Below are 12,068 nucleotides of genomic sequence, written 5' to 3'. Positions count from 1 at the left end.
TAACCATGAGGTGAAAATGTGTTAACTTGAAATATAACCTACTTGGTAGTATGTTTTGTAAATTCAAGATTTGTCCAGAAGTGTGTTGCAGCCATCATATAATGATGTCACCTACTTTTTAATTATTTGCTGCATTTAAATATTTTTTTAAAGTGATGAAGAGTGCAGGACTTAAGAAATATAAACATTTCTCTATTAGAAATTGCAAAATTTAGTACTATGATACTATGAAAGCTTATAATAGCTTACCAACTCTGTGTTAAGACTCAGCATCAATACGGTGACTGAACTAGCTCAAGCTACAGTCTGCCTAAAAAAGCAGTATCAACTTGTCCTGATGTCACTGCCTGTGACCAACACGTCCCCATTCTGAACTGACAACAAAAGCACAACCAGTTCTTACGCTGGCACATCACTTCTGTTCTGTGACCAATTTCTGTCTAATGACAGCCTACAGATCAGCTGATTACATAAAACTGACATAATCCTAAACTTCAATCCGAGTCTCAGGCACAGTTCAATCACATGATCTGCAGAACAAACACCAACCATTCCCAGGAACAGTTTAAAGTGGAAACTAAAGGAAAAACCCAAATCAAAGACGCTCACTGTTACAGTATCTTTAATTCATCTCGTGTTTTACAGAAGTCTGAATGGATTAAAAAGCACCTCCTTCCCCATCACGTTCCTTACAGTTGGTAAAATATATTCAATGAGCAAATTGTATGTGAACAGCTTGAGGATCTGCAACTTGCAAGGATTTCACAGACCAAACAATCAAAAGCCAAATTTCTTGTAGTTTTTAGAACCTTGTTTTAATATAATGGTAAGTAAATCCATTCCGATTGTAAACCTGTCCAGTCATATCTCCCCAGAACACTTTGCAAAATCCAGTGTTGATTAGCAAACTAGTTAGCTTTGGCACGGAGCTGTGCTCTCTTGCCTGTGACAGCCTGGAAACCAGTTTTGATGCTGGCGACGGAGCAGCGAGAGTGGCAAGTCTCACACTGCAGGAAATATAATCTGGTGTCCTTCTGTAGAATTGTGTCTGGTGACCGACACGTATGACAGGTGACATACTCCTCTGCAGAAAAGTAATTAATTTGTAGTTAAAAGATAGTGCATTATCAGCAGGAAACAAAGAAACAAACAGACACACTCCACCATTTCTTCATTCTTTAGTTTAACAGTTGTTTTCAAAGGCTGTTTCAGTTGCTCTGATGAATTAGAAGCAGTTTTATTGTGAAGATCACAGAGGCTAAGATAAGCTAAGAAGTCCTCCCAGCTCCCAAGTTAAAAAGAGCGGGTTTCATGCAGTACATTGTGCACTGGCACCAGTGCTTTAAAAATGATGATCAGTTAAAGCTTCCCTCTGGCTTCTCATAACTTTGTTGAAAATACATCCCCAGATGTCAGCAAATCTTGCCAAGATACAGCACTGCTTAAAGCAGCATCTCTTCGCTGCAAATAATCCCTAAGTTTCCTGACTAGTAGCACACATGCTTTATTTGTTAATTAACACATACAACAAACTTGAACAGTAACAGTTACTGTTAGTTTTGATGAGGACTGATGATAACCTGTTTGCCCAAACCCTCCATTGCATGCATGAGCATGTGGGCCACACACAGGCCACTAGTCCTCAAAAAGGGTCTGCTAAAAATCTGTCAGGGAAAAGGGAGCTATACTTACTGATATATCTTCTCAAGACATTTTCTATCTGTTTTTGCTGGAATCTTCCTTTGATTACAAGTTGGTTGTTACCATCTATTGAGCCACTAGTTTAAAAGAAAAAGAAACATGAGGTAACTGATTTACAAAAAACATCAAATGTTAAAAAAAAAAATGTATATGAAGTCAGGAACACAAAGCAAGATAACTGATGTACTTGAGGTAAGAGTAGCCAGCATTAGTTCATGGGAAAACAGCACGTAAAAATCTGACAGCACTTTAAAATCGACACAAAGGTCACACAAACATAATACTAACTGCAATAAAAATATTCTCCGAGAGAGATCAGTTTCAAAGTTAAGCTTCCAAATCAGGGAACTGAGAATTAGCACCTGCTTATCTCACAGAAGCAACCAAGACAACTCTAGCATTCTGCCTTACTAAGACCCTCTTCCAGCCACTATGACACAATATACTGAATGTACTTTCGTATTACAGTTTGCAAGTTTTGTTTCAAATCATCCAAAACTGCACTGAGACTTTGTTATACCCACACTGCAATTAGCTGGCTTGATTCTGTATGTCTACCTGTTTTAATCTACAAGACAAGAATGACTAGACAACCAGAAAGTTCATTATCACAGCATGACATCTTTGATATAAAAAGGCCTTTTGAATATGCTAAGGCACAAGAATTTTACATGTGGCATTACAGTAACTAGCTACAGGCCCTCAAAACTTCCATCAGATGGGCAGATACTTTCTCTTCCTCAGCAATTACATGGCTTAAGGTAATTACGAGCTGAAGAAGCATCCTTCACTAATTGAGTCAATCAGCTCTGTCATTAGATCATTTTTTGAGAGAAATTCCAGTTAAAGTGTTATCTAACTGCTCCCCAGGACTGAGAGCTTGCCTCAGTACCTCTTCCATGAGCTGGTACCTCTTCAGTCACCCAGCACAGCCTCTTGGTGCAGGGAAGGAGAGCCTGATGTTCAAGTACATATAAACATCTAAAATGAGGAATCTTACATTTGACCATACTATGCTGCCATTGCCTTCTGCATACACACACGTACAGCCCCACGGCCTTACCTTGTACCCAATTCTGCCAACAAAAATGCCAGGAGATGTTTTGGCTGACGATGTAATCTAAAAATAAAGAGTAAGGATATCTTTAACCTCTGTCCTCCAGAGAAATTTGATATCTATACAGAAATGACAGGCTAAAATGACCTCAAATTATCAAATTTAAAAGAGGAGTGCCAGAAGGTTTGTGTCAAGTAGCAGAAGCAGACAATGAACTGAGGACACAAGAAAGCTGAACAGTACACACACATACAAATCATAGAGTAATTACTAACATTAAGTTGAAAGCAAGTTTTTTTTGTATCTCAGATTTTCTACTCTTAACCTCTCACTATCCTTAGTGCCCTGCAAAAAGCATTGCTAGCAATCACTGCAATTTTACTTCAGTATATCTCCCAGATCCTCAGTATGATTATCTGGAATATTTTCTGGACACTTACAAAACAAATCAGATACACACTCCTAGAAGTGCCCACAATTAACATAAGTAATTAGGATGGAAGCAGTATTAGAAAAACAATACTGAACTCCATGACATTTACCAAGAGAACAGTACTTGCAGTTTATCTCAAAAATAAAAAGAACATTCATCCCTGCCCCTGTAAACTGAAGCCTTGCAAGTAAACACCACTGGAGACCACAAGCTACAGACTTGCTACAAGTGAACAAACTCAACAAAGCAATAGGTTTCCTTCCAGTCCACAACACCCAAGAAGCAAGCCTACCATACTGGTAACTACAGTACAAAATAAGACATTACATTACCTTCATAAATACCATACTAAGAAAAACAGAGAAAGAGAACAGTATGTCAAACAGCTCTCACTTTGGTTTGTCAGTCTTTTGTCAGAAAGCACCTATTAAATGCTAAAAGCACTTCTACTATTCTTGAGAAACACTAAGAGTAAAACTTACAATTTGCAGATATCTGTAAAGTTGACAAAAGATGTTTTCTTGGTCCCTACTCTTACCACCTGCGGAGGCTTCATGACAAACTTCCGTTTTTCTCCAGCTACCATATCCGGGTTTTTTTCCCGCATGATGTTAAATACTCTATTGAGCAACTGCAAAAATAAACAAGTCGTCATTCAAGATACGCAGGACATCCATGTTGAAGTACACCTCTCCAAAAAAGCCTGAGACAGCACTGACAATGAGCATTAGACCAAATCCACTCATTAGCGTTCCCCTGTAAGCTTCTGAACACACTTAAGAAACCCATTCTGATAAAAGCAGAGGCAGATGTTTTCACAGGAGTTTGCTTTATTTATAACCTTCAAGTACCCCAGCATGCTTGCAAAATTCATTTTAAAATTCACTAACGTTCCATATGAAAGTTAACTTAAAAGATTCACTGATATTCTTCTGTTGACAAGATTCACAGCATAAGCCTTTAAATTTAAGTTGGAAGGAGGACATATGAACATAAGGCTCTGCTCTGATGGAGCACACCAACATGGAAGATTCTTTGAAAGCCTTTTAACATTACCTCATCATACGTGTAGTCCCTCTCTGAGCCTGCCCATGCAGGTCCCGACTGAAGGCTAAAAGAAATTCCATCATCTTTTTTGCTATCTTCATCCTCAAAAGCTGTAAAGAAAGTTGTATGGGATTCATTAAGAAAAAATATCTATTTATTTAACCTTGAATGCATACTGTTTCTCAAAGGTACACCAACAGATGATTTCACTGAGATGAGGAATCTCCCTTCATGTGGCTAGAAGGGGCATCAGCAATTACTGTGAATTCAGTCTCCTTGTATAGAACACTTTTCTGATAATCCGGATTGTGGTAAGAGTAACAAAACTAATCTTTAGACGAAAAAGAAAAGATACCCAAACAAATTATTCACCTACAAAATGGCCTTTTCAGTTTCAGTACCTCCCTAACTACATCCTACTTTTACCTTCATCCTTTTCCAGTATTTCATCTTCATCTGGAAACTTCACAAACTTTTTCTTCTTTTTCTTATTGCCCAGCATTATGTCAAGGTCATCTTCAGGTTCTACTACCTCTGGCACATCTCCCTCAATTTTTAACTCCTACCAAAAAAATAAATAAAGATTGTAACATACAGCATTAAACATAAATTTTCACCGCGCAGCATTAGAAATCATCTAGTACAGCATACTACCAGAATAAATATTAGCATTACCTACCACAATCCTGAAATGGAAAAGAACAGAAACTGAAGTCTGTTGAGGAAAGCCCTGCACTACAACAGATGAAACAGGGAGATTCTTAAAAAGTCAGTCTGAGCTACAGTGAGGAACGTGCACCTAACACACAACAGTTTTGTATTAAAACTATCTAGTCTATGCAGTTTCCTTTAGAATACACTGTTTCCTACCTGAAAATCAATGCAGAAAAGAAACTTCCAGTAAACACTGGGCTGGTCAGAAACAAGGTCACACCCTACTTCACTACAGGCATCAGCCATATTAGGGTGCAGGGGAACAAAACCCCTTATATGCCACAGACAACGTAAAGCAAAGCTGTGCTACTCACAGCCAGTCTAATGTATCACATTTATCATATTTCTTTCCTAGATTTGTTATCACAATCCTTTCCTGGATGCAGGCGTGTTTCTGCACTGACAGAGAACACACAGCAAGCATTTGGCCTGTTCGGGTCAGATCAGAGGGGCTTTTCGTCCTCAAAAAGCAAAACCCAAGATCAGGTTTACTTGTAACATAACATTTATCTGCCCTCTTGCTCCCTGAGCTTCCCAGTTACACTGACAGACGATACCAAGTTATGACTTGGAATAAAACTTGACAGGAGTAAAAATATCTTGCACAATTTCTGGAACACAGAACGGCAGCCAATCTTTTCTAAAGAAAAGATGAGAATAAAAACAGATTCCGTAGCAGATAAACACCCTTCATTTGAAGGGTGGCCTTTAGAGGACTGTTCTGTGTACTGCTTCTGACATCATTTACCTTCTCTCAACTCAAGAGAGCTAACCCTGTTGAAAATCCACTCTTTACTGCAAGTCACAGAATTACTGGCTTACTGCAAATACATTTGATTTCCTCGTTTCCAGACGAGATGCCTTTGTGTACTAACATACTCAGATTGGAAACGGCTCTTCTACAGACAATCCTCAGAAAATGAAAGCAAGACGGTTTCTGGCAACAGATAAGATGGCCTGGTTATGCAAACAAACCTTTACACCTTCTTCTGCTTCATCTATATCAAATATCTTCTTTGGCTTCTTCTTCTTTTTCTTTTGATTGAAGAAGTTCAAATCATCCAAGTCATCTGTTGCATCTAACAACAAATGGTTGCCAAAAGTACAGATGTCAATAACTGCAGCAACAGTTCAGATGTTACTGTTTCCATTTTACATCCCAAGTCTTCAAAACATTACAGCAAAACACAGTGACCTGCAGCCCCTGCAGAGATCATTCATGTTTTAGGAAAGATCATTCTCATCTACCCCTAGACATTGCAAGAGTTCAATTTAGAAGGCAAAGTCATATGTGCATACATAAGCTTATTCTCCAAAAAAAAAAAAAAAAAAGGATTACGAATAACAATCTCGTTGCATTCACAGCTGCCCAAATCCTAGAAATCCTTTTAAACATATCTCTATTATTCACATTACAGCTTAACTGGAGAATTATTGCAACAACTGCATAAAGATATAAAACATTATAATACCCGTTTTAGGGCTTCTCTTTTCGTTATCTCACACAATTATTTCACTTAAGTCAAGAAAGCAGAATTAATATAAGCCATTACAAGCTTGCTGTATGCTTGTGAACACGGTTTTAGGCAGGAAAAGCAATTTAGGTCTTTCAAATAAACAACAATTATTATTCACAAGCTCTTGAATCACAGAACTGTAAGGGTTGGAAGGGCCTCTAGAGATCATTGAGTCCAACCCCCTACCATTGCAGCTCCCAGCCCAGGTTGCACAGGTAGGTGTCCGTCCAGGTTGGTCTTGAACATCTCCAGAGGAGGAGACTCCACCAGCTCTCAGTGCAGCCTGTGCCAGTGCTCTGTCACTGCACTGGGAGGAAGTTCCCACACACATTTGTGCAGAACTTCCTATGCTTCAGTTTGTGGCCATTTCCCCTCGTCATATAACCACACACTGCTGAGGGGTGTTCAGCTTCATCCCTTTGCCTCCCTCATATGTTTATAGACATAGATCAGATCCCCTACAAGTCTTTCTTTCCCCAAGTTTGAACCGACCCAGGTTGCTCAGTCTCTCCTCTTAAGAGATGCCCCAAGCCCTGTATCATCTTTGTAGCCCGCCACTGGAGTCTTTCCAGGAGATCCCTCCTTTTCGTACTGGGGAGCCCATAACTGGACACAACACTCCAGGTGAGGCCTCACCAGGGCTGAGTAGAGAGGGAGGATCACCTCCCTCATCCTGCTGGCCACGCTCCTTTTAATGCGCATCAGGAATAACTGCATAACTAGAACCTCATCATTATACATTATGATACCATACTCCTGAAATGGGGTTTCTAGTCTCAATACACAGAGCTACCCTTTAAGTTTATTTACATGGATTCGTTTTACCTTTCTTTCTGCTGTCTTCTTCATCTGCTTCAACATCTTTGTCTTCTGTTGGCTCTGGTTCAACTTCTTTTGTTTCTGACTGCTGAGTCTCTTCTGTTTGTGTATCTGCTCCTTCCTCATCCAACATAAATGGCTTCTTCTTTCTCTTCTTCTTCTTGCTCATAGTGGGATCGAAAATCATCTAAAAAATTCAAGAGTTCATTAGCAACATAACCTGGCATTTAGCATTTATAAAAACTTTAAGCTTTCCTCCACGTTCCTTATGTTAACAGAACTGTCCTTTAGATTCCAGCTCCACGTGGGATTGTTCTGTACCTGCAACAATGTAATATAAGTTAAATGACTCAAATAAGGTTTCTGTAAAAACATACCTGATCCCCTTCCCAGGTATAACTAAAAAGAGGACTTAAAAGAGGAAAGAAACTAAAAATTAGACTACCACTCAACAGCTTCAACTTCCACTGCTTTTCCCCACAATAGTTCAGACTTACTCAAGTTTTCTGTTACCTATGTACTAGACTGGCTGAAAACATCACAGCTGTGAACCTCTGACAGATCATCTCCACTTTATGGTCACTATGAACTCCAATACTGAAGTAAGGCCATGTGAAGTAACTGCTGCACCCTTCAGCACTACACACACGCACACAAGATTAAGAACAGGCTGCCCAGGGGGGTTGTGGAATCTTCTCTGGAGATATTCAAGACCCACCTGGATGCCTACCTGTGCGACCTGGTGTAGGGAACTGCTTTGGCAGGGGGGTTGGACTCGATCTCTTGAGGTCCCTTCCAACCCCTGTAATTCTATGCTTCTATGAACATCTACCACATTGAGCACAGTCATCTCCAGATTCATTAAAAGGCAAAACTTCGCAACAACTCTCTTGACAAGAACACTCTGGACCTAGAGAGAATCCTAGAAGAAGCAGGTGCTACAGCCTGACATGCATCAGCTTAACACTATGAAAATAACACTATGAAAAAGCAAAGGTCTCACCTCCAAGCTGTCAAGTCCCTCAGCTCAGTTTGCTTCAGCTAGTCTGACTCTGAAGAAACCACTAACCCATACAACCTACTCATGGTCCAGATACATCAATCAGCACAAGTTCTTTTTCCAACACAGGATTGCTTCCTGCCACTTCAATTGAAATAACACGTTTGACACTGCAGCTATCGGTCAGTTCATTACATCTCTGGCCACTTCTCCACATTATAGTGTATTTACATACGTATGGATATATTTCATACCTCAAGCAACTGAAGACACTTAAAAAGAACTGGAGAAAGGGTCTCATGACCTAATAATTGAAAAATGTTTTTTCATTGAGGTAAAATTTAGGACCATGATTACCTCTCACTCAGAACAACCATTCCAAATGAGAAATTCGCCAACTTCCTGTTCTATTGCATTGTCAAAGGCCATCTTTCCATAAAGCAATCTCTTCCTCATATTTTTCATTTTCCTACATGTGATACTCTTGTGATACTCTTCCGATTCTCTGTAGATGATGTTTCAAAAAAGGCTCTGAACTGAGATGAGAGGCAGTATGCAACACCCACGTAAACATCCACAGAAGCCTGAGGCTTCCAGACTGCTGCAGTGTGCCTTTCGTTGTACACAGCATGCTTAGAATGGCTTTCTAAAAAGTTCTGTTGGCTGCCTTCCCTCTCAGGCACATGTATGAATCACACTCCTGCAGGGCAGAGCACTCAAAGAGTGTGCACAACTGCTCATGCTGTTTGCTGCCTTCCTCTTGTAACCTCTCAGGCTGCTGACACAGGAAAGCTGCCTGCATAGGGTGTACAGCCTTGGGAACAAGCAAGCAAACAGCAGTTTCAAGATCAAGACTCCTCTGAATGATGCAACTTTGAGAGACTCCACAGACTTATCTTCTAGATCTTTTGCACATAGCTGCGAGAATAAGATGATTAGATCAAGTGCAATTGCATAGAAGGAATCACTACACAAATCACTCTTCCCTTTCTAAAGGGAAAAGGAAAGACACCTCTCATCCTGAAATGCCATAGGACGTATCTTGTCTCCATGAGAGACTGAGTACGTCTTCAGCACTGAACTAAGGACAACATCTAGACTCCAAAGGTGGTTTTAATGCTGTAAAAAAAAAAACCAAACACCTCTCTAGTGGAGGTGTATGGCTCTCCAACTGGCCTTCTGCAGAGGTTCAGGGCTCCAACAGCCCACTAGGCTCTTCAGGGACACCGTGCCCAGCCAGGCAGGCACAGCCAAACTGCACACAAGCTCTGGTCACATCAGGCTAAGTGCTCTGAGGAAACTGAATACAGGAGTTGGACAACCTGAGAAGGACATCTGTGCCTGAACTATTTTTGATCGTCAAGAACTTATATAAGAACTAAGCAGGACTGTTAGGTCACACACAATTTAAAAAAAATAATGATATGAAGTAACCAACCTGCTAACCAGACTGTTCTGCATTAGGCACTCCTGGGCTACAAACTTCAGACATTTCTCCATACTTCCTCTCTATTCAGTACATTTGATTAACTAAAGCATTATCACACCATCTAAGCATTAAAAGTACCAGACAAGTTGTAGGCCTACTGAAGAGGCTGTAGCCTCCAAGCTAAATACACATAAGCCTACGCTTTTACTACAGAGAAATGAGAAACTGACATCCTGTTTCAGCTCTCAGAGACAAATTCCTATATGGATTTTCCTCTTCTGTAGGCCACACTTATTTCTCACACCATATATCCACTCCCTAATTCAAAGGCTCACCTGGTCAAAATCCCACCTTACAAAAATCAAGTAAGTGAAAGACAAGAAAAAGTATATATAAAGTTAGAGCTTCAAGTCTAATACCCAAAACAGAAACCAACCTGCTGGGGATTCTACCAGAGGTCACAATCCCATTCCATCAGTCTGAATAAACACAGGCACAAGCACAGACCAACGCTGCGCTGTGCAAATCAGTACAGGTATCCTCACACTGCACTGCTCTCTGCAACAGTTATTTACATCAATCAGCACCTAAACCCTTCAGCTGCTCAAAACAAAGCATTATCTGGTGCTGTTACTTTGGAGCATCGTAAAACCACAGGGCAAGAAAACCTTTCATTTAACATCTGTCAGGATTTTAGATATGTATTAGGATTTTTTATAAGATAATTAGAGGTAAATGGACTGCTCACCACTTCCAAGTTTTGAATTCTGCTCCTCACAAACAGGACGCATGCTGTCCCTTGCTGTGCCACACTGCTGGGCAGCACTTGGACAGGAGCTGGTTCTACCAGGCAGTTTCTCTGCTGTAATGGTCTGAAAATTTTATGCCATAGTTTAGTGCAACTGCCCATACTTGGAAGAACGCTGTGATGTAAACCAAAGAATGATAACATCTACACTACAGATTTGTCTTTTGAGACTCATGTCTTCCTCCTTGTCAGCTTTAAAAGACAAAACACAACTGTCACCTTTAAAGCTTAACAACAGCAAGCTACTTGGCTCGTAGCAGCCAGATACAGAGGAGCTGTGGGTGCACTCACTCACCCAAATACTATCCAGAAGATCGACAGTGACAGCACAGCTATCTACTGCCACCATCATCCTGTCAGTCTGCAAGATATATCAAAAAACAGAGATTAAACTTAAGTACACTAGATACTCCTGATCTCACCTTAGTGTCAGAACATATGCATTACACAAGAAAAGTAATTCTGGTGACACAAACTAATTCCAAACTCCAGATTAATTGCTGTATGGCCTTACAATCATCTGAGACAAAAAGCATCTGATGCAATGGTCTTAATTTCTGGAATCAGCGTGCTTTGTGCATATCTGCAACAATTAGACAAAAATGCAGGACATCCACAGCAGCTGAATAACCAGCCTCAGCTACCACTGAAGTAACCTGTAATCACACAAGTTGCTGCGTCAAAGAAGTTGTGAGTTGCCTGTCTGCAGGATAAGGGTGAGCATACTCTGCTCTGAAATGAGCCACAGAGATGTTTTAAGCGACATCAAAGAAAAAAGACCAAAAGTGTCTGTTTCCATACATTCTGCCAGCACTGTTTCCCACCAGCCATGTCTTCCATCAGGGTGCTCACGGCCTCATACGTGGAAAACTTTATGAAACGAGGTTACCAATGGCTCCAGCTAAAACATATGAAAAAACTCGGTGACAACTGCACCCACTTCCCTGAAAGCGTGCATTAATAAAAACCACTGCATCTGAAAAGCCGCGTTATCGCTCGTTAAGATGCACCTAATGAGCTGCCGGAGATGTAAGACGATAAACTAAAGCTCCAGAAAGAAGGAAATACTAAGGCGAAACGCTACCGCCAAAGGAGCACGAGGCGCCCGGGGGACGCGATGCCGGCACGTCCCCTTCACCCCCTGGCCCCGCCGTGCGGGACACGGGCACGGCTCGGGGAGCTGCGGGACCGCACCGCGAGGAGAGCTCCTTTGGGCCCCGAAAGGGGGCCGAGGTCCCGCCGAGCCCCGACCCAGCCCCGGGGCGGAGGCCGCGCTGTGGCGGCCGCAGGCCTCGGGCCCACTCTCCCACATGGCGGCGGCCCCGGCACCGGCCGAGCGCGGCCCTCGGGTTCTGCTCCTCCCCCGACGGCGGCGGCGAGCCTCACCTCATCGCCCGACATGGTTGCGGTCGGGCGCGGAACGGGAGTCGGATAGAAAGCGGCGGGGCTCAGGGACACTGCCGGCCGACGCCTGCGACCGCCGCGCTCGCCTCTTGCATCAGCGCTCGCCTCCCCCACAGCGCGCCTGCGCGCCCCGCCGTGC

The 12,068-nt window shown here is 41.8% G+C and overlaps 1 protein-coding gene across 1 annotated transcript; it reads right to left on the bottom strand.

The window, feature by feature from the left end:
* Positions 1–605: 605 nt before the first annotated feature.
* Positions 606–12,044, bottom strand: EIF2S2 (eukaryotic translation initiation factor 2 subunit beta). The gene is made up of 9 exons (XM_065754077.1): positions 11,912–12,044; positions 7,295–7,475; positions 5,928–6,031; positions 4,665–4,800; positions 4,248–4,348; positions 3,674–3,822; positions 2,765–2,821; positions 1,693–1,778; positions 606–1,084 (listed from the first exon to the last, which is right to left on the bottom strand). The coding sequence occupies exons 1-9, from the start codon at positions 11,924–11,926 to the stop codon at positions 909–911; spliced, it is 1,005 nt and encodes a 334-aa protein (XP_065610149.1). The 5' UTR covers positions 11,927–12,044; the 3' UTR covers positions 606–908.
* Positions 12,045–12,068: the final 24 nt, after the last annotated feature.

This window comes from Cyrtonyx montezumae, unplaced genomic scaffold (assembly GCF_038088225.1).
Source record: "Cyrtonyx montezumae isolate F1298 unplaced genomic scaffold, pur_monq_1.0 scaffold_9, whole genome shotgun sequence".
Lineage (NCBI taxonomy): Eukaryota > Metazoa > Chordata > Aves > Galliformes > Odontophoridae > Cyrtonyx > Cyrtonyx montezumae.
The sequence above is the reverse complement of the archived record's forward strand: the minus strand, read 5'-3'. Positions and strand labels throughout refer to the sequence as shown.